The sequence below is a fragment of the Erinaceus europaeus genome, chromosome 22 (genome assembly GCF_950295315.1).
Source record: "Erinaceus europaeus chromosome 22, mEriEur2.1, whole genome shotgun sequence".
NCBI classification, from domain to species: domain Eukaryota; kingdom Metazoa; phylum Chordata; class Mammalia; order Eulipotyphla; family Erinaceidae; genus Erinaceus; species Erinaceus europaeus.
This window is the reverse complement of record NC_080183.1, coordinates 3,849,383-3,873,264: the sequence shown is the minus strand read 5'-3', so window position 1 is coordinate 3,873,264 and position 23,882 is coordinate 3,849,383. Positions and strand designations below refer to the sequence as shown.

Below are 23,882 nucleotides of genomic sequence, written 5' to 3'. Positions count from 1 at the left end.
GGGAAAAGCTGGGCTGCTGTTTCCCCGGGGCCGGGGGGCCATCACCGTGGGGGCAGGGGAGCAGCCCCAAGGAGAGGTTCGCGCACCACCACCCCCCCAGCCCCTTCTCCCGGGGTGTCTCTGGTCTCATTTCACCTGAAAGTCGGCGAGAGAGAGAAGCCAGGCCACAGGCTCACCGAAAAGCACTTTTATTAGCAGCCTCCCCTGGGATGGGCCTTGCTGAGCCCCGGGGTCCCCAGGGCAGGGCAGGCCTACAGGGACAAAGCGGAGACACCGGGTGACGCCAGCCGGCATCACTGTGAGCCGGGCGGTGCCGCGGCCAGCAGCCCCCGGGAGAGGCGCAGCACGGCCTCGTAGGCCAGGAAGACCACCATGTTGACGGGGAAGGCACGGCAGCAGTTGAGCGCCAGCCCCTTGAAGAGCACCCGCGGGCCTTCCTCACGCACGCTGCTCACCACGCAGTGCGCCAGGCCCCGGTAGCGCCGCCCAGCCCGGCCGTCCGCCTGCAGGCGCGCCTTCACCACGTCCATGGGGGTGGCCACGGCCCAGGCCAGCACCCCCGCGCCCCCGCCAGCCAGCAGCACACCCCCGACACCTGTGGGGATAGCGCCACTGAGTCCAGATGCTCCCACCAGGCACACTGGGTCCTGATCTCGCTCGCTTCATGGTCCCGTCCCCCCTGGCCTGGTCCCAGGACCCCCGCACCCAGCTCAGGTCCCAGCCCTCTGACCTGCCCCCCAGGGTCCTCTCACCTGCCCCCAGGGTCCCCTCACCTGGCCTCAGTTTCCTGGTCCCACGTCCCCCGCACCCAGCTCAGGTCCCAGCCCCTCTGACCTGCCCCCCAGTGTCCCCTAACCCCGCTCAGCGTCCTCTGACCTGCCCCCAGGGTCCCCTCACCTGGCTTCGGTTTCCTGGTCCCACGTCCCCCCGCACCTGCACCTGTTCAGGTCCCAGCCCCTCTGACCTGCCCCCCAGGGTCCTCTCACCTGGCCTCAGTTTCCTGGTCCCGTGTCCACCTGCACCTGCTCAGGTCCCAGCCCCTTTGACCTGCCCCCCAGGGTCCCCTAACCCCGCTCAGCGTCCTCTGACCTGCCCCCAGGGTCCCCTCACCTGGCCTCGGTTTCCTGATCCCGCGTCTCCCCACACCCGCACCCTGCTCAGGTCCCAGCCCCTCTGACCTGCCCCCCAGGGTCCCCTCACCTGGCCTCGGTTTCCTGGTCCCGCATCCCCCGCACCCGCCCCCTGCTCAGGTCCCGTCCCCGCTCACCTGGCTGGCTGTGGCCCTCGGGCGTGAGCCACTCACTGAGCAGAGCGTAGGACAGGAAGTAGGTGGCGAAGGAGTGGCCGTCTCGCAGCAGCAGGGCAGAGCTGCCCTTGTAGAGGCCGCGCAGCCCCTCCTCACGGGCCACGGTGGCCAGGCAGTGCAGCGGCCCACGGTACCCGGGGCCCGCGGGCAGGCTTAGGGGGGGCGTCCCAAGGGGCCCCGAGGCAGAGGGGCGCCGCTGCGTCTGCAGCCGAACCTTGGCCACCTCGGTGGGTGACGTCAGGAACACCTGCGACCGGAGAAGGTGAGGGGCCTACCCGCAGCCCAGGCCTCCCCAGCACCGGGGGCCGCGGGTTCAAGCTTGGCTCTCACCACACTGAAGGGAGCTTTGGTGCTGTGTTCTAGCACTCTCTCTGTCTCTAAATAAGTAATATCTTAAGTCTGGAAGCACTTAGGAACGTAACACGCGTTATCTGATAGTGCAGCCTAGGTGCTAGGTTGCGGTAAAACACAACTCTCGGGTCGGGTGGCAGCGCAGTGGGTTAAGCGCACGTGGTGCCGAGCGCAAGGACCGGAGTAAGGATCCCGGGGAGTTGCTTCACAGGCGGTGAAGCAGGTCTGTAGGTGTCTGTCTTTCTCTCCCCCTCTCTGTCTTCCCCTCCTCTCTGCCTCCCTCTGCTCTCTCAGTTTCTGTCTGTCTCTATTCAGTAAACAGATGATCCCGGTTCGAGGCCCCGGCTCCCCACCTGCAGGGGAGTCGCTTCACAGGCGGTGAAGCAGGTCTGCAGATTTCTATATTTCTCTCCCCCTCTCTGTCTTCCCCTTCTCTGTCGTATCCAACAATGACGACATCAGTAACTATAACAATAGAATAGAAAACAAGGGCAACAAAAGGGAATGAATAAATATTTTTTAGAAAAGGACTGGGGTATATAGCATAACAGTTATGCTAAGAGATTCTCATGCCTGAGGCTCCAAAGTCCCAGGTTCAATCCCCAGCACCACCATAAGCCAGAGCTGAGCAGTGCTCTGGTGTTTCTGTTTTTTCTCTCTCTGCATCTATCTCCAAAATAAATAAATAAATAAAATGAATTTTAAATAAATATTTTTAAAAAAATGTGCGAGGCCCCAAGGTCCATCCTCAGCATCTTGTGCCAGAGTGACGCCCCACCTCTGACTTTCACTCACTCTCTTACTGATAAGTAAGTAAATAATTGGGGGAGGGAGGCAGGTAGCATAATGGTTATGCAAAGAGACTGTCTTGCCTGAGACTCTGAAGTCCCAGGTTCATTTCCCAGCACTACCATCAGCCAGAGCTGAACAAGGTTCTGGAAAAAAATAATCTTTTTTTTTTAAAGATAGTATCAGCTATACATTGACTATATCACAGGAGATGAGAGTGAGTTTTCCAAAGCAGAGAGAAGTCAGCACCACTGGTCCACGAGCTCTGACCTCAGTAACCCTCACCTCACCTCTCTCTAAGCCCATGGCCGGCAAAACAGCCTGGATAGTGTGATACCGGTGCTTGAACTCAGTCTCACAGCACTGGAGGAAGCTACAGCTATCTCCCTCTATCTCTCTTCTGCCTCTCTCTCTGTCTCTTTTTTATATATATTTTATTTATTTATTAATGAGAAAGATAGGAGGCGTGAGAGAAAGAACCAGACATCACTCTGGTACGTGTGCTGCTGGGGATTGAACTCAGGACCTCGTGCTTGAGAGTCTAGTGCCTTAGCCAGTGCGCCACCTCCCAGACCGCTCCCTCTCTGTCTACATATACTCTGCACAGCCATTCTGGCACACAGCTTCAGGGAGGAGCAGCTGGGCACTCCCATGGCAGAGTCCTCCCTCGGACTCAGCCTCAGCCGCAGTCCCCCCCCCCAGCCCACCCCCGGCCCCCTGCCCGCCAGTGGCTCAGGGATCCCCTCTCCACCCCACCCCCACCCCTCAGCACCGTGACACTCACTCGGCTCACACCCGAGGCAAACCCCGAGACCGTGATGTCCGTCTTGCCAGGCTTGGCCTCGGCGCTGCCATAGCGAAGGCGGCAGATGTGGGCAAGGCAGCAGCGGTAGGTGCCAAAGGACATGGAGGAGACCAAGGTCACCGTGCACACTGGCAGTGACAGGCCCCTGTAGAAGCCCCACACCTGGCAGGACAGCGAGTCAGGCTCCCTGCCCTGCCCTGCCCTGCCCCCAGCCTCAGCCCTGCTCCTGGTGGACAGGGCCCCAATGCTCCTCTGGGGTGGGGGGAGAGGAGACAGGGCCGGCCGTGCTGGACCTGGGGCAGCTGTAGCTTACTCTGCCCCTCCTGCTGGCCCCACCCTTCTTCCCGTTTGCTCACGGACCCCGAGGTCCCCACAGAGCCGTGCCCTGGACATCTGGCAGCTTGGCCAGATGCAGGAACACAAACACACCCCCTCCTCTGACTTTCCCAGGCTCTGAGGTCGAGGGGTCCTTCCACGAGGCCACTGCCGAGTCCAGATGCCTGCCCATCCCCAGAGGAAGGGAGGACACTGAACAAGGTTTCACAAGTGGGAGGCCTAGTAGTGATACACCTGGTTAGGTCTATGTATTATCATGTACAAGGTTCAAGCCTCTGGTCCCCACCTGCAGGGGAAAGCTTCACGAGTAATGGAGAAGAAAGGTTGCAGGTGTCTGTCTCTCTCTTTTCCATCTCGCCTTCCTCTCAATTTCTCTCTGTTCTATCAAATGAACTTTAAATTTGAAAATAAAGAAGGTGGGGAGTTGTGCGGTAGCATAGCGGGTTAAGCGCAGGTGGCGCAAAGCGCAAGGACCGGCGTAAGGATCCCGGTTCGAGCCCCCAGCTCCCCACCTGCAGGGGAGTCGCTTCCCAGGCGGTGAAGCAGGTCTGCAGGTGTCTGACTTTCTCTCCTCCTCTCTGTCTTCCCCTCCTCTCTCCATTTCTCTCTGTCCTATCCAACAACGACGACATCAATAACAACAACAATAATAACCACAACAATAAAACAAGGGCAACAAAAGGGAATAAATATTAAAGAAACTTAAAAAAAATAAAAAGATGAAAAGGTGTTTGTGGGTGGAAAGTGACAGTGTAGACGGGCACGGGGGCAATATGTCTCCAAGAAACACTGCCCGTGATGGCCAGGCCTACCCTCTCTCGGCGGAATGTGTCCTGGACGCAGTGCCACACACTGGTGAACTTGGGCTCCGTCTGGATCCTGACCTATGTGTGTAAGAAGCAGGCTTCAGAAAGGGCTGGCACCAGGCCCTGGACTGGGTCACCACCCCCAGCACAGAGCTGGGTTCAAGCAGGGCCAAGTGCCACCATGGCAGACCAAGAAGCGTGACAAGGGGCCAGGGTCAGCGCTGGCGGGCAGGCTGGAAAGGATCTCTGGCCACCCTCAGTTGGCATGTGGGAGGCTGGGCCTAAGTGGGCATGGGGACGCACGCACCTTCACTGTGTCCAGTGGGTAGCCCACTGCAACTCCACAGACTCCTGGAGGACAAAGAGACGAGGTGGGGGGGATGCATCTGAGGACACACTGCCATGCCCTGCCTGGCTATGCCCCTGTATGTCTACACAGCCAGCAGGACACAGGACACATTGCCGTGCCCTGCCTGGCTATGCCCCTGTCTGTCTACACAGCCAGCAGGACACACTGCCGTGCCCTGCCTGGCTATGCCCCTGTCTGTCTACACAGCCAGCAGGACACACTGCCGTGCCATGCCTGGCCACGCCCCCATCTACACAGCCAGCCAGGCCTACCTTCTACACTGCTTGTGGCCCCTGGTTTGTAGGAGCCCTGGGCAGCCTGGGCCCTCCGTGGCCAGGGTCAGGTGGCAGACCCTGGAGTGTCACTCGCTGGGGACAGGGCAGGGTCGGCTGAAGATAGTCAGGCCTATGCATCTGACTACTGTGAACCCCAAGACTCATTCATGAAATGCACATTCCTGAAAGGATGGAGGAGTGCATGTATGTGTGTGTGTGTGTGCACGTGTGCGTGTGTGTGTGTGTGCACACACGCAAGACTCATCTGTCACCCAGCTGCTCCCCATCCATCTAGCCCTGGGACAGCAGCCTTGCTCCAGGGAGCCCCCTATGGCAACCTCCACATTGTTCAAAAACCCATTATGCGGCTTTACCCGCCATGTTGCCCACAGTAGGGTTGTGTGTGCACACAGTGGGGCCCACTGTACATCACAGCAGCCTCCCATGTGCCCAGTAGGGCCTGCAGGCACATAGTAGGTCCCTGTGCACATAGTAGGTACAACACGCATGTGGTGGGCCCTGCTTGTGCATAACAGGGCCCCATGTTGCAGGGAAAGCCCACGGGGAAGCCAGGTTCCAGCTCAGAGCTCCCCTCCCCTCCTGAGAAAAGGTCCACCTTGTCCCCAGCCTGGAGAGCACCTCCCCACCCCCATATCCCGGTTTCATGCAAGGCCAAGGGAATGTGCCCAGAATAGCAGGTGGCCTGCAGGACACTGACCCCAGGAGCCCCATCCCGGTCCCCCCTGAACTCTCTGGACCCGTCTGTGAAAACCTGCCCCTCCTCCAACAAAACAGGAGAGCGGGAGTCGGCCGGCGGCGCAGCGGGTTAAGCGCAGGTGGCGCAAAGCGCAGGGACCGGCGTAAGGATCCCAGTTCGAGCCCCCGGCTCCCCACCTGCAGGGGAGTCGCTTCACAGGCGGTGAAGCAGGTCTGCAGGGATCTGTCTTTCTCTCCCCCTCTGTCTTCCCCTCTCCTCTCTCCATTTCTCTCTGTCCTATCCAACAACAAAGACATCAGTAACAACAATAACTACAACAACAATAAAAATCAATAAGGGCAACAAAAATGTAAATAACTAAATATATATATTTTTTTTAATTTAAAAAGAATAAATAAATATAAAAAAAAAAACAGGAGACTCTGGAGGTGAGATTCAGGACCAGCGGCTCCTTCCCCTGTGGAGGGGCAGACCCTCTGCCCACACCCCTGCAGCCCAGGGCACCCCCTCACCACTTGCCCACTCAGAAGACAAGCCCACTGTCCTGGCCTGGCCCCCAGCACCCTAGGCAAAGCCACTGGCTGGCACCCCACCTCTGGGCCTGCACCCTAGTTCCCTGGAGCCTGCTCTCTCCTGGCTCCAGCCACAACTCGGGGGTTCCCCACTGCTACAAAGCAGAGCAACTCCCCCAGACACCCCCCAAAAGCCCATCCCGTCTTCGCTCACCTCCAATGGCTCCAGCCACAAAATCCATGGACGGGGTGCAGTGGGGAGGGCCAGGGTCCTCGGAGACAGTGAGGGACGCGCTTGCCACCACTGGGGTGGCCTCGCAGCTCCCCGGTGGGCGGCCCCTGGGCCTTAAGTACCTGCCCTGGGGGGAGGGACAGGAAGCCAGGCTGCTGGCTGCATCATTGTCCTTGACAGGCCAGGACACCAGCCACCACCACCACCACCCACGACCCTTGTCCCAGTGCCCAGCGACCAGGGGAGAGAGCGCGAGGCCACAGAGGTGGCAGGCAGGTCACTGTCCCTGGGCCCCAGACCACACCAGACACCTCCTGGGTGCGGTGACACTTCCAGAGCACAGTCAGGCCCTGTCTCAGAGTCCTTGCTTACTCACTCAACAAACACTATCTCAGGCGGTAGCGCAGAGAGTTAAGCGCACGTGGCACAAAGCGCAAGGACTGGCGTAAGGATCCTGGTTCGAGCCCCCAGCTCCCCACCTGCAGGGGAGTCGCTTCACAGGCGGTGAAGCAGGTCTGCAGGTGTCTGTCTTTCTCTCCCCTCTCTGTCTTCCCCTCCTCTCTCCATTTCTCTCTGTCCTAGCCCACGACGACATCAACAACAACAATAATAACTACAACAGTAAAACAAGGGCAACAAAACGGAATAAAAGATATTTTTAAAAATCTTGAAGAAGGAAAAAAATTGAAGCAGAAGAGTTGTTCCGACTCATCTTCTGAAGTCTGCCTGAGTCTGACTCCAGACCTGGCCAAGGCTGCAGGACACCTGTGCACAGTTGAGCTCCCAGGGACATGCACAGAGGCTCCCACCAGGGCCCAACAATTTTTTTATTTTATTTTAAAATAAAAAAATTTTAAGAAAGAAAAGTTAGGGAAGTCGGGTGGTAGCACATCAAGTTAAGCACCTGTGGCGGGTTAAGTGCATGTGGCATGGTTGAGGACACATGTTATAATGAGCAAGGACCCGGGTTCAATCCCCCACTCCCCATCTGCAGGGGGAAAGCTTCACAAGTGGTGAAGCAGGACTGCAGGTGTCTCTCTGTCTCTTTTCCTTCTTGATTTCTAGCTGTTTTTATCCAGTAAATAAAGATAATAAAAAAATAACAATAAACTATTAATTCCCCAATAAAGAAATTAAAGAAAAAAATGACAGTAAAATAAAATTATAAAAATTGATAGAAGCCTTTAAAAAATGGAAATGGGCGGGGGAGATAGCATAATGATTATGCAAACAGACTCTTATGCCTGAGGCTCCTAAGTCCTAGGTTCAATCCCCCACACCACCATAAGCCAGAGCTGAGCAGTGCTCTGGTGTTCCTCTCTCAAAAATAAAATTAATTAAAAAAATTTAAAAAAAGGAAGGAAGAAAGACAGAAATGTCTGCTGGGATCAGTGGATTCATAGTGTTGGTTCAGAGCCCCAACAATAGCCCTGGTGAGAAGCAAACAAAATGAAACGCCCCATCTTTTTTTTTCAGAACTTTTTTTTTTTTTATATTTATTTTATTTTATTTATTCCCTTTTGTTGCCCTTGCTGTTTTTTTTTTTATTGTTGTAGTTATTATTGTTGTTGTTGTTATTGGACAGGACAGAGAGAAATGAAGAGAGGAGGGAAAGACAGAGAGGAGGAGAGAAAGATAGACACCTGCAGACCTGTTTCACCGCTTGTGAAGCGACTCCCCTGCAGGTGGGGAGCCGGGGCTCAAACCCAGAACTTTTTTTTTAAAAGAATTATTTATTTATTCATGAGAAAGATAGGAGGAGAGAAAGAACCAGACATCACTCTGGCACATGTGCTGCCGGGGATTGAACTCAGGACCTCATGCTTGAGAGTGTATGTCCTGACCACTACACCACCTCCTGGACCACAGAACTTTTAATATTTATTGTGTTGCCCTTGTTGTTAGTTATTATTATTGATGTCATCGTTGTTGGACAGGACAGAGAGAAATGGAGAGAGATGGGGAAGAAAGAGAAGGCGAGAGAAAGATAGACACCTGCAGACCTGCTTCACCGCCTGTGAAGCGACTCCCCTGCAGGTGGGTTAACACCCATCTTAATGGCTTGGGGCCCAGCAGTGCACCTGATGTCCCTTTCTGTGACCACTCAGGGCCAAGTCCAGAAACGTGGGTGGCCAGCCCCATGGGGAGGCTGACATAATAGGAGCACAGCGTCCAAAAGGAAGGAGGTGACAGGCCTGCAGGGAGCGGGGCAAACAGCGCCAGGACTCACTCCGCTGCAGATGCCGCAGTCAAGGGCCAGTGAGGGGAGAGCTCAGAGGTCAAGGTCTGACCAAAGGGGGAAGGGGGGTGTGTGTCTGTGCAGCCCCCTTGCCCCAGAGCCCCCCACGGCCAAGATCCCAAAGCTACCTGAAGCCTCTGGCCAGCCCACCCCGGCTTCTCTGCCCACTGTCCCCCTACACAGCCCCCACTCCTGTGACTGGTGTCTGCTGAGTCCGGAAACAGCCGCCCCAGGGCGCCTGCCTGCTGTAAGGACAAACAGCCAACATAACAGACACCAAAGCAGAGCCTGCCAGGGGCAGCCGGGGCGGAGCAGCGGAAGGGCACGTCAGGGTCAGCTGGGCTGGTGGACTGAGGCGGGTGACCATGTGTCTTGTGGGGCGGCCACCCCAGCCCCACCACCATCCCCTCCAGTGACAGTGGGAATGGGAGGACGCCTGGGCAGATGACTGGACACATGAATGGGCGCTGGATGACGTGGCTATACCCATACCCTCTGAGCCTTAAGTCCCCAGCAAGTCGTCCTCCCCACCACCCCAAGGCCACCAGGAACAGGATGGCTGCTGGGAACAAGTGAGGCCCAGAGCCCCAGAGCCCCAGGGGAGGCGGGACCACCCCGCGGTGGGCTTTACATTCCTGGGATGGGCGGGGCCAGACAGGGGCGGGGCTCCAGCACCCCTCCCAGGAGTCCCTGGGCCTCAGAGGGCAGAGACACATGGACGCATTATAACTACATTTATATATATATATATATTTGCCTCCAGGGCTATTGCTGGGACTTGGTGCCTGCACTACGAATCCACTGCTCCTGGAGGCCACTTTTTCCCTTTTGTTGCCCTTGTTTATCACTATTGCCGTCGTTGTTGGATAGGACAGAGAAATTGAGAGGGGAAGACAAGAGAGGGGAGGGGGAGAAAGACAGACACCTGCAGACCTGCTTCATTGCTTGTGAAACAAGACCCCTTAAGGTGGGGAGCCAGGGGCTCAAACCTGGATCCTTGCCACGTGCGTGCACTTAACCCATTGCACTACCGCCCACCCCACCCCATTTTATTTATTTTTACCAGAGCACTGCTTAGTTCTAGCTTACGATGCTAAGGGGGATCGAACCTAGGATTCTGGAGCCTCCGGCATGAGTCTGCTTGCATAACGATTATGTGATCTTCCCCTGCCCATATACCTGCATTTATTAATCAGACAACCAGACTCCAGGATGGAATGCGGAGTCTCAACCTTGAGAAGTCTTTATTATTTTTAAATTTATTTAAATTAAAGTGAGATACAGGAAGATACAAAGAATCAGAGCCCTGCTCAGCTCGGGCTGATGTGGTGCTGGGGACTGAACCTGGGACTTGAGAGCCTCAGGCAGAGCCACTGTGCTCACAGGGACCCTCCCCGACCACCTGAAGGCAGGGGGGGGGCCGGAAGTGGGGGCGAGGACTCTAGTCCGCTCACTCGGGCCGCCTGCCCACCCAGGCCCAGGGGCTCAGACCCGCCTGGTGCCCTCCGCCCAGGCCCCACATCGGAGAGCTCCATGGATGCTGGCGCAATGCAAGTCTCTCCTCTCGTCTCCGGAAGCAGGGCCCGTGCTCATTCCACAAGGACTCGCCCCTCCCCCACTGCCTTATTTCTGGGGGAGGGGACACACACACACACACTACAGCAGGGCCCCAACCCCCACCGTGCCGCCGGGAGCTGGTCCAGGGCTGAGCACAGACCCTGCCTGCCCTTGGGGGTTCGGGCAGCGCGCCTAGCCTCCCCCCGCCCGCCCCATCGGGGATCCTCCACAAACCCAGCACCCCCCAGACACACCCCGATTTCACGCCCCTCCCCCCCCAGTTGGGTCAAAGGCTGGCGATATTCAAACCCAGGCCCCCAGACCCCTAGTTCAGGGCCCAGCAGCTACCACGAGCACTGAACTACGAGTCAGCGGGCCTGGGTTCGGGTCTCGGCCTAGGGCTTAGTCCTGTTGAGAGAGAAGGGACGGGGGACCACGTGGCGGGCTCGATCCTCTCTCCTTCCCTGGTGGAGCTGCGCAAACCTGAGGCTGCGGGTTCGACCCCGGGTCCGACCAGACGCCCGTGCTCACTGGAGGAAGAGGCCGTGGAAGTACGCACGTGGCCGCGGGCCCCGACACGTGGGCGCCCCTCCCCCCAGGCAGAAACCCGACACCGAGGCCCGTCCCGACCCCTGGCGGCCGAGGCTCAGCCGCGCACGTGGGGGGGAGCGGAAGGCGCTCGCGGGACCCTCCAGGCCACCTCGGGGGCCCTGGAAGGGGGGGGGCGAGGGATCGAACCCGGCTCACTGGCCCCCGCCCGCCTGCCCAGGTGCTCAGACCCGCGTAGTCCCCTGCGGCCAGGCCAGGACACGATGGGGGCGTGCAGCCCGGGTGTCCCTCGTAGTCGCCCCAGTCCCCGGCCAGGGTCCCCTCGTGGCCGCCCGGTGTCCCTCGTGGTCGTCCCAGTCCCGGGCCAGGGTCCCCTCGTGGTCGCCCGGTGTCCCCCGTGGTCGCCCCAGTCCCCGGCCAGGGTCCCCTTGTGGTCGCCCGGTGTCCCTCGTGGTCGTCCCAGTCCCGGGTCCCCTCGTGGTCGCCCGATGTCCCCCGTGGTCGCCCCAGCCCCCGGCCGCTGTCCCTCGTGGTCGCCCGGTGTCCCCCGTGGTCGCCCCAGTCCCCGGCCAGGGTCCCCTCGTGGTCTCCCGAGGCCCCGGCCGCTGTCCCTCGTGGTCGCCCGGTGTCCCCCCGTGGTCGCCCCAGGCCCTGGCCAACATCCCCCACGCCGCCCCAGCCGGTGTCCCCTCGTGGTCACCCCGGGCCCCGGCCGCTGTCGCTCGTGGTCGCCCGGTGTCCCGGCCGCCGTCCCCTCCTGGCCGCCCGGTGTCCCCCGTGGTCGCCCGGTGTCCCGGCCGCTGTCCCCGCTCCGCAGCCCCGGCCGGCCGTCCCCGCGTCCCGAGTCCCCGCGCGGCTGGCGGGCTCCGGGCGGGCGCGCTCTTTGTCTGCGCGGCCCCGCCCCGCACCGCCCCCGTCCCCGTCCCCGTCCCCGCGGGCCCGGCCAATGAGGCGCGGCGCCGGGCGCAGGCCCCGGGTGTTGTCCGCGGCGCGTCGGCCCATTGGCTGCGCCCGGCCCCGCCCGCCCGGCGCCCCAGTGTGGACCCCGCGGCGCCCCGAGAGGTGGCACAGCCCGGCCCGCCCACCGCGCCCCCAGGACACCGCCGCCCCCTCGGCCGCGAGGACCCCCAGGACGCGGCCCCGGCCCGGCCATGGCGCTGGACTTCCTGGCCGGCTGCGCGGGGGGTAAGGGCGCGGGGCCCGGGGTGGGGGGCCTCACCGGCGGTCAGGTGCCCGCTCCACGGGGCGCAGCGCGGAGGGGTGGAGGCGGCGACCCGCGCGCCCCCGCAGCCCTTGCCCGAGCTGGGCGCCGTCCCGCCGGGAGGATTGGGGGACGCCGGGGACCCCCGAGGGCCAGCTCGCCGGCAGGGCGCACGGGCACCGGCGGGGCACTCCAGGCCACCCGCCGACCGCCGGGCCGGGGGACACCTGCAGCCCGGCCGCTGATTCCTGTCCACCCGCGACCCCTGCCCCTCCTCGGGAGAGAGGGCGCCGACAGGTTGGCGAGGAGTCGACCGACGTGGCGACCCTGCCAGGCTTGTCCTGGCCCGGGACTGGTGGTGACCCCAGGCCAGGGCCGGCGCTGATGTGGGGACAGGGCGCCTCTCCAGCATGTGCCCTGCTCCTGCCCTCTGCATCAGGTGGGCTCTGAAATCTCTACCGGAGTGGGATCCCTGGAGGAGGTGGCCACTGCGGCCTTAAGCACTCATCCCTCTGGCACGGAACAGGCCGGGGTGGCAGGGAAGCGATTGCAGAGTAAGGTTGAGGGAGACAAACCCAAACCGGAATCACTGGGGTGGGGGCAGGGAGTGAACCCAGAGAGCTCTCCAGCTGGTGGAGGCGCAGGCCACTGCTGGCTAGGCTACAGGCCCCCATCTTCCCAGGCCCTTGCCCCCCCACCCCTCCAGGCCTCCTCTTCCCAGCAGACAGGGCAGGGACTGTCCCAGGTTTCCAGCTTCTGGGTGAGTGTGTGTGGGGGGGGGTTCTTTCCCCAAGGGTGGGGGAGTTTCAGGCCCTGTCTGCAGGGTTTGGGGCACCCCACCCACGTACACCATGCTCAGCCTCGTGTTCAGCTGCCCTCACACCTGAGCCCAGGGTGACCTCAGGGTCCGGTGTCATTCCTGCTATGGGACTGAGCCTCCCAGGTAGCTGGGGAGGGAAGCTGTGTCCTCCCCCCACACACACACCTCCCATGCTACCCAGGGAGCCCTCCCTTCCCCAAAGACTTCAGACTAAAGGTCACTCATTGCCAGGTGAAAAGATCAGTCTGGGGGTCGGGCAGTGCTACACCAAGTTGAGTGCATATATTACCAAGAACAAGGACCTGGGTTCGAGCCCCCTGCTCCCCAGCTGCAGGGAGGAAGTTTCGCAAGTGGTGAAGGAGATGTCTCTGTCTCTCTCCTCTATCTCTCCTTCCCATCACCCCTGTTTTATCTAATAAAAAGAAAGAAAGGAAAAAAAAAAAAAAAGGCTGCCTAGAGCTATGGATTCAGTGATAACCCTGGTGGCAAAAAAGAAAGGGTGGGCCAGCTTTGGGGGCTAGAGGCACCCCTCCCTTAGGGCTCAGAAATAAGTCCAAGGAGAAGATGGGGTGCAGAGACCAGCCCCTGGGGGCCTAGGGTGTTGGAGGACCCTCCCAGCACGTGGCAGGGCAGGGTCAGCCCACTGGGGCCAGGTGATGGCTAGCACCCAGGGAGTCTGGGCCCAGAGGCCTGACCCTAACCCCCATCCCAAGGAAGCTTCCAGCAGCTGCACCCCCACAGCTACTGCAGGAGAAAGGAGGGGTGAGGGGAGGGCCCTACACCAGGCCAGGTTCCACCAGTTACCCACATCCTTGGTCCCAGAACCAGGAGTTTCAGCTCCAGAAAATTCACTAAGTGGCATGAAAGAGAGGGGACACCTCAGAAAGGGCAGTGAGTGTTTCAAGACCAGCTGTGGGGACTGCAGAGAGCTCAGCGAGAGGTTAGAACAGGATCCAGGTTCAAGCCCCGGCACCACATGGGCCTGTTGGGGCAGTGGAGCAAGGGAGGAAGCTCTGTGCCGTCCTCCTTCCGCCTCTCCCCTTCCCCCTGAAATAGTGGCCCAGAGTGGTGAAATCATATGTCTTAAGAGGAATCTCTGCGCGCGCGCGCGCACACACACACACACACACGGAAGTGGGAAGGAAGTATTGAGGGAAAAGGCAGACACAAGAGACAGACAGACAAGACATTAGGTATATACCTTAATGCTAAGCACCTTCCTGGTCCAGCTTTCACTGATGTTTTTTAATATTTTATTGAGAGAGAGAGAGAACAGAGAATCAGCATCACGCAGGCATGTATGATGCTGGGGATGGAATGTGAGACTTCATGCTTGAGAGTCTAGTATTACAGCCACTGTGCCACGTCCTGGACTGTCCTGTCTTGTTTTGTCTTTCTTTCTTTTTAAAACTTTATTTATTTTCCCTTTTGTTGCCCTTGTTGTCTTTTTATTGTTATTGTAGTTATTGTTGTTGTTGTTACTGATGTCGTCCTTGTTGGATAGGACAGAGAGAAATGGAGAGAGGAGGGGAAGACAGAGAGGGGGAGAGAAAGACAGACACCTGCAGACCTGCTTCACCGCCTGTGAAGCGACTCCCCTGCAGGTGGGGAGCCGGGGCTCGAACCGGGATCCTTATGCCGGTCCTTGTGCTTTGTGCCACGTGCGCTTAACCTGCTGCGCTACCGCCCGAGCCCGAGTCCCTCTTTCTTTCTTTCTTTTTTTTTTTTTTAAGATTTTATTTATTTATTAATGAGAAAGATAGGAGGAGAGAGAAAGAACCAGACATCACTCTGGCACATGTGCTGCTGGGAATTGAACTCAGGACCTCATGCTTGAGAGTTCAATGCTTTATCCACTGCGTCACCTCCTGGACCACTCCCTCTTTTTTTTCTTTCTTTCTTTCTTTCTTTCTTTCTTTCTTTCTTTCTTTCTTTCTCTCTCCCTCTCCCTTCCTTTCTCTCTCTCTCTCTCTCTCTTCAGCCGCTGGGGTTACCGCTGGGGCTCAGTGCTGGCACTATAAACCCACCACTCCTTGCAGCCATTCTTTCTTTTTCTATTTTATTTGATGGCAATGAGAGAAATCAAGAGGGAGGGGGAGATAGAGAGGGAGAGAGACATCTGCAGACCTGCTTCCCCACTTGTAGAGTTTCCCCTACAGGTAGGGAGCCGGGGCTTGAGTTGGGCAATGTGTGCACTCAACCAGGTGCACTACCGCCTGCCCCCCTTTATTTATTTGTTTCTTTTCCAGAGCCCTGCTCAGCTCTGGCTGATGGTGGTGCTGGGGGTTGTACCTGGGACCTCAGAGCCTCAGGCAGGAGAGCCATTTGCGTAACCACCATGCTGTCTCCCAGGCCCTTTAGTATTTGACGAGGGAAGCAGAGCTTGGATGCTAGGATTGAGTCCAGTCAGTGTCTTCCTCACTGCACCACCTGGGCCTACATCTTTTTTCTTTCTTTCCTTCTTTTTTTTAATATTCATTTATTTATGTATTTATTCCCTTTTGTTGCCCTTGTTGTAGCTTCGTTGTGGTCATTATCATTGCCCTTGCTGACGCAATTCGTTGCTAGATAGGACAGAGAGACATGGAGAGAGGAGGGGAAGACAGAGAGGGGGAGAGAAAGACAGACACCTGCAGACCTGCTTCACCGCCTGGGAAGCGACTCCCCTGCAGGTGGGGAGCCGGGGGCTCGAACCGGGGTCCTTACGCCGGTCCTTGAGTTTTGCGCCACCTGCGCTACTGCTGGACTCTCCCCCCTTTTTTTTTTTGCCAGAGTCTCTTTGCATAAGCATTATACTATCTACCCCCCACACACACACACACACTGTTTTTAAGAGAGGCGGAGAGACAGGGAGGGGGATAAGGAGAGGCCACACAGTCTGCCCACCACCCCGACTGCCTGTGCTGGCCCGGGTGAGCTGTCCCCTCGCCTGGGCACTCCTTGTTTTTTTCTTTCCTTTGTTTGGTTTGGTTTTGCTGTGGTTACTGCTGGTGCTCCGGGGTGTCATTTTTTCTCTCTCTCGCTCTCTCTCTTTCTTCCTTCCTTTCTTTCTCTCTTTTTTGATGAGGCGATAAAGGAGAGACAGCTGTGAAGGTGGGGGGCTGGGGGCTTGAACCCAGGTCTTTGCACAGGGTAATGTCACCGTCCAGCCCCTGGGGGCATCCTCCCTCTCCCCCTTGTGAGGGCTTGGGGGCGGGCGGAGGGACAGTCTGGCCAGGATGACTTTATGACTGTGGAATTCTCTTCTGTACAAGTGAGGGGAGGGGGCTGGAGGCGCTCCAGGGAGGCTGACTTTAAGGAGTGACACCCCTGGGACACAGCGGCTCCCTGCGGTCTCAGAGATAAGCACCAGGAGGGAGGGAGGGAGACTCAACATGTCTGAGCACAGGACTTAAATGCCTGAGGCCCCAGAGTTCCCCGGCTCCATTCCCGGGGCTAGGCCACTGCGGAGGAGGCTGGGAGGGAGGGTTCCTTGCCATGTCTACTGTCAAGTCCAACTCCTTGAACCCAGGGCCTCACACTCTACTTGGAGTGAGCTATGGCCCGCCCCTCCTAAGCTCATCACCGTTATAACATGGGGTGCCGGGGATGCTGGGAGGAGACGAGGCAGAGGGGATGCCAGCTGCCTCGGTTTCCCCTCTGGGAGGCTGGGGTAACAAGCCCCCACAGTTTACAGGGTGGCAGACAGGCTGGAATCTGAGCAAGCGGTGAACCCTTCGGGGGTTCCTGGGGGGGGGGCTGACTGGGCTGGCCCTCATGCCAGGTAGTGCCCAGGGTGTCAACATTTCCAGGACATGGGGGGAAGTGTCTTGGCCCAGGCCTCTGAGCCCGTGTCTGGGAGGGAGCCTCTGCCGAGGGCTGCATCACTGGGGTCTTCTCTGACATTCAGGGAGCACATGCAAGGGGACAGCTGCCTCACAGTGGGTGGGTGCCGCTCAGCCTTGGGGGGGGGGTGGACTGCTGCATCCCCCACCCCAGACACGGGGGCCAGGGAGCTCGGGGGCTGGGTTGACAGGGTGCCTCCCGGGCCCCTGGCTGGTCAGTAGTGGTCCTCTTCTCCCTCAGGTGTGGCCGGCGTGCTGGTAGGACACCCGTTTGACACAGTTAAGGTGAGTGTGGGAGCCAGGTGCAGCCAGGGTGTGGGGGGCTGGGGCGGGCCTGGGGGTGAGGCAGGGCTGCAGGCATCTCTCTCTCTGTCTCTCTACTGCCCTCAGTTTCTGTCCTTAAAAAATAAAAACATGGAAAGGACAAACAATAATAAACGGAAGCATGGTGGCTGGGAGCAGTGCTGGCCATACCAAGTCCCAGCCATAACCCTGGTGGCAATAAAAAAAGGGAAAACGGGTTAGGTTTGCAAAATGATTACACAAAAATAAACGGAGAATCCCTTCAGGGTGGTGGGATCACGTAGATACGGAGCCTGAGCAGTAATCCTGAAGGCGCAGAAATAAATAAATACGTTTAAAATGTACGTTTGCAAGAGAGGGAGAAGCAGAGCCTGACTGTGGGCCGTGGACCCCACATGGGCGGGTCCGGCCACTTGCCTGCTCTCTGGGGCCTGCTGCGGATCTGGGCCACTCGGCTGGGGATCCGCACGAATCCTGGGAACCGAACCGTGCAGGCACAACGCCCCAGAGAAGGCCTGGCGGTAAGAATAATAAGAGAGACTAGGGACTGGGTGGCGGCACAACAGGTTAGCACACTTGTTACCGTGTGCGAAGACCCAGGTTCAAGCCCCCGGTGCCCACCTGTAGGGAGGAAGCTTTGTGAGTGGTGAAGCAGGGCTGCGGGTGTCTCTCTCCCTCTATCACCCCCTTCCCTTTTGATTCCTGACTGTCTCTATCCAATAAGTAAATAAAGATCATTAAAAAGAGAGATTGGGGCCAGGTGGTGTTGCACCTGGTTAAGCGCTCACATTAGGGGGCTCGGGTGGCAGTGCAGTGGGTTAAGTGCATGTGGCGCAAAGTGCAAGGACCGGCGAAAGGATCCCGGTCCTAGAAGTAGGTCTGCAGGTGTCTGTCTTTCTCTCCCCCTCTCTGTCTTCCCCTCCTCTCTCCACTTCTCTCTGTCCTATCCAACAACGACATCAATAACTACAACAAGGGCAGCAAAAGGGAAAATAAATAAATATTAAAAAAAGAAATTGAGAGGGGGAGGAGGAGGAGACAGAGAGGGAGAGAGACAGACACCTGCAGCCCTGCGTCACCACTTGTGAAGCTTTTCCCCTGCAGGTGAAGGAACTGTAATGTGAGCGCTTAACCAGATGAGCCACTGTATCCTCCCCCCCCCTTTTTTTTTTTTTAAATAGAACACTGTTCAGCTCTGGTTTATGGTGGTGCTGGGGACTAAACGTGGGACTGTGACATCACATGTACCAGAGATCTCTGATAAATATTTTGAAATGTCTGATATCAGTACACATTTGAAGTGCAAGGACCTGGCATAAGGATCCCAGTTCCAGCCCCCGGCTCCCCACCTGCAGGGGAGTCGCTTCACAGGCGGTGAAGCAGGTCTGCAGGTGTCTGTCTTTCTCTGCCCCTCTCTGTCTTCCCCTCCTCTCTCCATTTCTCTGTCCTATCCAACAACAATAATAACTACAACAACAATGATAAAACAACAAGGGCAACAAGAAGGGAAAATAAATATAAAAAAATTAAATACACATTTGAGCAGATTAGCAAAGTCCTAACCACCCAACAGCTTTTTTTTTTTTTCTCTTACCAGAGCACTGTTCAGCTCTGGCTTAAGGCTGCAGGGGATTGAACCTGGGACTTTGGAGCCTCAGGCATGAGAGCTTGTTTGTATAACCATTATGCTATCTACCCTCCACCCTCAGAACAACTTTCTGTCTCCACAAGTCATGAATACATAACTGGAGGGTTAGCTGCTGGGGCCTGTGGAAAAGAGCCAAAGAGAAGTCGGCCAAAGGCACAGTAGCTAGAGATGTGGCCAAGGTCCCGAGTTCGACTCCCGGCATCACATGTGCTAGAGTGAAACTGATTCTCCCTCTTCTTATTTCTTAGTGACAATAAAACAAATATTTAAAAAAAAGTAAATAAAAGACACAGCAAAATCAGGGGCCGGACAGTAGCGCAGCAGGTTAAGCGCAGGTGGCGCAGAGTGCAAGGACCAGGATCCCAGTTCGAGCCCCCGGCTCCCCACCTGCAGAGGAGTCACTTCACAGGCGGTGAAGCAGGTCTGCGGGTGTCTATCTTTCTCTTTCCCTCTCTCCCTTTCTCTCTGTCCTATCCAACAACGATGATACCAATGACAAAAAAAATAATAAATACAACAACAATACAAAAAACAAGGTCAACAAAAGGGAAAGAGAGAGATAGACACCTGCAGACCTGCTTCACCGCCTGTGAAGTGACTCCCCTGCAGGTGGGGAGCCGGAGGCTCAAACCCAGATCCTTATGCCGGTCCTTGCGCTTTGCGCTACGTGCCCTTAACCTGCTGTGCTACCACCACCTGACCCCCCCCCCCCGTTTTATTATTTATATATGTATCTGTCATTGCTGGGGCTTCATGGCTCTGAGCTGACATTTTTGGACAGACAGAAGGAAGCAGAGAGGGAGACGACACTTCCCCAGTGCTGTGGGCCGGCACAGGCACTGAGTGTACGAACCTGGGACTCCAGGGGCTCACGCCAGGCAGTGTCAGAGGCGACCAGCCCCCACCACCCCCCATGGCCAGGTCCACCTGCCCGGCAGGGCCTCCCACGCCGGGCCCCGGGCTCAGGAATGTGAGGGCTGCAGCATGGAGGGCAGACCTGTCCTCTGATGCTGGTGCCCGCCTGGCCTTGACCTGCTGGGCCAGGAGACACTTTGTTCACTTTGTCTGTGGACAAAGGCAGCTTTCTTCCTCGTCTGGGGACACTGTGTCCCGCCGACCTTCAGGCGTGAAGGCTGCCTGGGGCGGCACGTTTCAGCCGACAGGCCAGTGCGCTGCCCAGTGCTCCAGATCTGGGGCTGGAGCATAGCCACCCCGTGGGGGCACCCACCTCCTTCCTGACCTCTCCCTCAGGTGCGGCTGCAGGTACAGAGCTCGGAGAAGCCCCAGTACCGCGGGACGCTGCACTGCTTCCAGTCCATCATCAAGCAGGAGAGCGTGAGTGTGGGCGGGCAGGCGGGGGACTGGGTGCCCCCTGACCTATCCCTGTGCCCAGGGGGACATGGCCCCTGGTCCCTGGCCCATCCCCGCAGCCCCTGACCTGTCCCTGTGCTCGTCTCTCTAGAAGCCTGACCCGTCCCTGTGCCCAGGGACACTGGGCTGTCCCCACCTGTCCCTCTAGGCCCTGACCCGTCCCTGTGCCCAGGGACACTAGGCTGTCCCCACCTGTCCCTCTAGGCCCTGACCCGTCCCTGTGCCCGAGGGCTGGGCGGGGCCATCCCACAGGCCCTGAGCCGGCCCGCTCGCCCCCCGCAGGTGCTGGGCCTGTACAAGGGCCTGGGCTCGCCGCTCATGGGGCTGACCTTCATCAACGCGCTGGTGTTCGGCGTGCAGGGCAACACGCTCCGCGCACTGGGCCGAGACTCGCCCCTGAACCAGTTCGTGGCGGGCGCGGCGGCGGGTGCCATCCAGAGCCTGGTGTGCTGCCCGGTGGAGCTGGTCAAGACGCGGCTGCAGGTGCAGGAGGCCGGGCCCGGCCGCGCCTACCGGGGCTCCCTCGACTGCCTGGCGCAGATCTACTGGCGGGAGGGGCTGCGGGGGCTGCAGCGGGGCGTGGGCAGCACGCTGCTGCGGGAGACGCCCAGCTTCGGGGTCTACTTCCTCTCCTACGACCTGCTGACCCGGGCCCTGTGCTGCGAGCCCGGAGGCCCGCTGCTGGTGCCCAAGCTGCTGCTGGCGGGCGGCACGGCGGGCATCCTGTCCTGGCTGTCCACCTACCCCGTGGACGTGGTCAAGTCGCGGCTGCAGGCCGATGGGCTACGGGGGCCCCCGCGCTACCGGGGGATGCTGGACTGCGCCCGCCAGAGCTACCGCGCCGAGGGCTGGCGGGTGTTCACGCGGGGGCTGGCCTCCACGCTGCTGCGCGCCTTCCCCGTCAACGCCGCCACCTTCGCCACCGTCACGGTGGTGCTGGGCTGGGCCCGGCCCCAGGGCGAGGGGGTGGCCGCTCTGGCCCAGTCGTCCAGCCTCTGAGGGCGCCTCCTGGGGTGGGCGCTCCAGCCCCCCCAGGTCCCCTGGCCACTCCATGGCGCCTTGGGCTGTGTCCCGTGTCCCTTTCTCCACGTGGCCCTCCAGGGGTGCCCCGTCCACCCTGGGCAGGCTGGCCGGCACCCACAGGGCCAGCTGACTGCGCAGGGGACCCTGGGCCGACCGGGAACCCCCAGCCCAGGCACTCGGGTCCCTTGCGGCCACCAGAGCCTGTGAACGGACAGACACGTCCTGCTGGGTGGTGGCCAGCCAGAGCGGGTGGAGTTGGCCTCCTGACCCTCCTAGCTGGACGCCCGCCGTCATTGTGAGCAGATCCACCCAGGGAATAAACACTCCTGTTTTTTTTGCAAGCGTGTAAGGCCTCTTTGTAGGGAGGGGGAGGGAGGGCCGTGGGGCTTACCTCACGGAGAGCACAGTGGGCAGTGGGTCTTGGCTGTTGCCACATGCCCCCAGGTGTCCTACTGGGAGGGCAGGACCGAGAGCTTGTGTGGCCCAGGGCAGTGCTGAGGGCTTCCTGGAGGAGGCCTCCTTTACCCAACAGGTGTCTTAGTCCCCAGCTGCTGACTCTCCTGCTCCTTACACCTCATCTAAGCCTCATCATCTGCAGCAGAGGCAGAGGGCAGGAGGCTAGCTGGTGACAGGTGGGGTGTCCCCAGGCCTACACAGGCTCTGTGAAGCCTTCCCTGGGGCCCTGGAGAAGCCCCTTCCTCCATACTCCCCCATTGCAGCCTCACTTCTCTCAAAGAAACCAGGCAAATGCTGAGGCCCAAAGCCATTGACTCTGGGAGCTGACTTGTTAGTGCCAAGGGGCCTTAACTCCCTGTCATCCTCTCCAGGGCCCTGAGGTCAGGCCTGAAGGCGGCCCCATCTGTGTGTGTGTGTGTGTGTGGGGGGGGGGATGCGGGGAGCGGCCCTGGGAGCATCAAGGAAGTATCTTTCAGGCCCAGAAACTGGTCCCCCTCCCCCCCACAGATCTGCAGATGGTCAGATCACCGGGCCCCCCCCTCAAGATTCCTTTTTTAAAAATATTTATTTATTCTCTTTTGTTGCCCTTGTTGTTTTATTGTTGTAGTTATTATTGTTGTTGTCATTGTTGGATAGGACAGAGAGAAATGGAGAGAGGAGGGGAAGACAGAGAGGAGACACCTGCAGACCTGCTTCACAGGCGGGGAGCCGGGGTTCGAACCGGGATCCTTATGCCGATCCTTGTGCTTTGAGCCACCTGCGCTTAACCTGCAGCGCTACAGCCCGACTCCCAAAGATTCCTCTTACCATGCGAGTGCTCTCCAAAGCCCAGGGCTAAGTCAGCACCGACCCCACAGCGAACCCCCTCGCCCCTTGGGGTGGAACGTAGAACCTAACCGTTGCGCTCACCCAACACGGCCGGGCAGAGAAGGCCCTGCTTGGGGGACCAACTGGCCAGCCCGGGACCCAGGGGGGGAAGTGAGAGACAGGAGAGGTTGGCATCGGTCACTAGGACGGAGCTGAGGCCCGCCGGTCAGGAGGGGCTGCCCAGAAGCTGCTCTGCACCAGGTGTCTGACCGATGGTCGAAGGCAGGGGAGCCTCCATACTGGCAGAGTGGGGAGAGGACCCCAGAGCCACTCTGGTGGTGCAGCAACTCCAGCTTGGGACCCCAAGAGCAGTAGAAAAGAAATAAGGGGTCCCCAGTCGAAGGCTCCCTCCCGGCAGTCACTGATTCCAAGCAACAGCAAGCCGAGAGGAGGGACAGCCATCAGCTGTAGGTGTCCTCAGCACCTTTCAGTCTGAACCCTAAAGCAGCCCCCAGCCCAGCCCAGCCCAGCCCAGCCCGCTGCCCCCACCCAAGGCCCAGCTGGCTACTCCTCTGCTGCTGGGGGGGGGGGGTGGCCTGGAGGGACGTGGAGCCCGGGCCTAAGTGCAGGACAGTCATTCTGGAAGGTGGGTGTGGTTCCCCTGGACACTTGTGGTCCCTCAGAACTGAGAGGTAAGGAAGCCCCTGCTGGGGGCCTGAGTGAATTCCAGAACTTCTGTTTCTGCGTGAGAACCAGAGACGGGTGGCCCAGGAAGATGCTGACTGGGCCAGAAGCTGGTGGGTGTGATGTCGGGGGGGGGGGGGACTCCTACCCAACCAGGGAAAAGACAGACAGGCTGGGGTTGTGGATCAACCTGCCAACATCCGTGCGCAGCTGAGAAGCAATTAGAGGCCAAACCTCTCACCTTCTGCACCTTGGGTTGGTTGGGCTGGGTGGTGACGCACCTGGTTGAGTGCATGTGTTAGAATGTGCAAGGACCCAGGTTCGAGCCCTCACTCCCTACCTGCAGGGGGAAAAGCTTTGCAAGTGGTGAGGTAGGGCTGCAGGCGTCTCTCTCCCATCACCCCCCCCCTTCCCTCTCAGCTTCTGGCTGTCTCTATTCAAAAGGGCATTTGGAAGTAGTGATAGAGGTAGGCTTGACTTAGAAAAGGGAGACAGGACCGTGGGGATATACATACGTATATATATTGGAGGGGATGGGGACACAGATCTCCAGTGTGGAACTGTACCCTTTTTATCTTATAATTCATTTTTCTGATGTTTAAAAAACTATTCCTTTTTGTTGCCCTTGCTGTTTTATTGTTGTAGTTACTATTACTGATGTCATTGTTGTTGGATAGGACAGAGAGAAATGGAGAGAGGAGGGGAAGACAAAGAAGGGGAGAGACAGACACCTGCAGACCTGCTTCACCGCCTGAAAAGCGAATCCCCTGCAGGTGGGGAGCCAGGGGCTCGAACCAGGATCCTTCTGCCGGTCCTTGTGTCTCGCGCCACCTGCGTTTAAGCTGCTGCGCTACCGCCCGGCTCCTTATTCTTTTTAAAAAATTGTTATTATCTTTATTTATTTGGAGGGAAAAGGGAAGC

General features: G+C 58.7%; 2 protein-coding genes across 5 annotated transcripts; one reads left to right on the top strand and one right to left on the bottom strand.

Moving 5' to 3' along the window:
• Nucleotides 1-176: 176 nt before the first annotated feature.
• On the bottom strand, nt 177-6,675 carry SLC25A47 (solute carrier family 25 member 47). Of its 4 annotated transcripts, none has more exons than XM_060181063.1 (6): nt 6,462-6,646; nt 4,701-4,744; nt 4,400-4,471; nt 3,231-3,413; nt 1,268-1,553; nt 177-595 (listed from the first exon to the last, which is right to left on the bottom strand). In XM_060181063.1, exons 1-6 carry the CDS (start codon nt 6,487-6,489, stop codon nt 294-296), a joined length of 915 nt encoding a protein of 304 aa, XP_060037046.1. In that variant the 5' UTR covers nt 6,490-6,646; the 3' UTR covers nt 177-293. The 4 variants fall into 4 exon arrangements, with proteins under 4 accessions (XP_060037046.1, XP_060037048.1, XP_016041575.2 ...); XM_060181065.1 differs by lacking the exon at nt 6,462-6,646 and adding an exon at nt 5,015-5,066; XM_016186089.2 differs by lacking the exon at nt 3,231-3,413 and having other exon boundaries at nt 6,462-6,675.
• A 5,230-nt stretch (nt 6,676-11,905) lies between these two features.
• On the top strand, nt 11,906-21,350 carry SLC25A29 (solute carrier family 25 member 29). Its single transcript, XM_007518385.3, has 4 exons — nt 11,906-12,009; nt 16,911-16,954; nt 19,872-19,955; nt 20,274-21,350. Exons 1-4 carry the CDS (start codon nt 11,976-11,978, stop codon nt 20,988-20,990), a joined length of 879 nt encoding a protein of 292 aa, XP_007518447.1. The 5' UTR covers nt 11,906-11,975; the 3' UTR covers nt 20,991-21,350.
• Nucleotides 21,351-23,882: the final 2,532 nt, after the last annotated feature.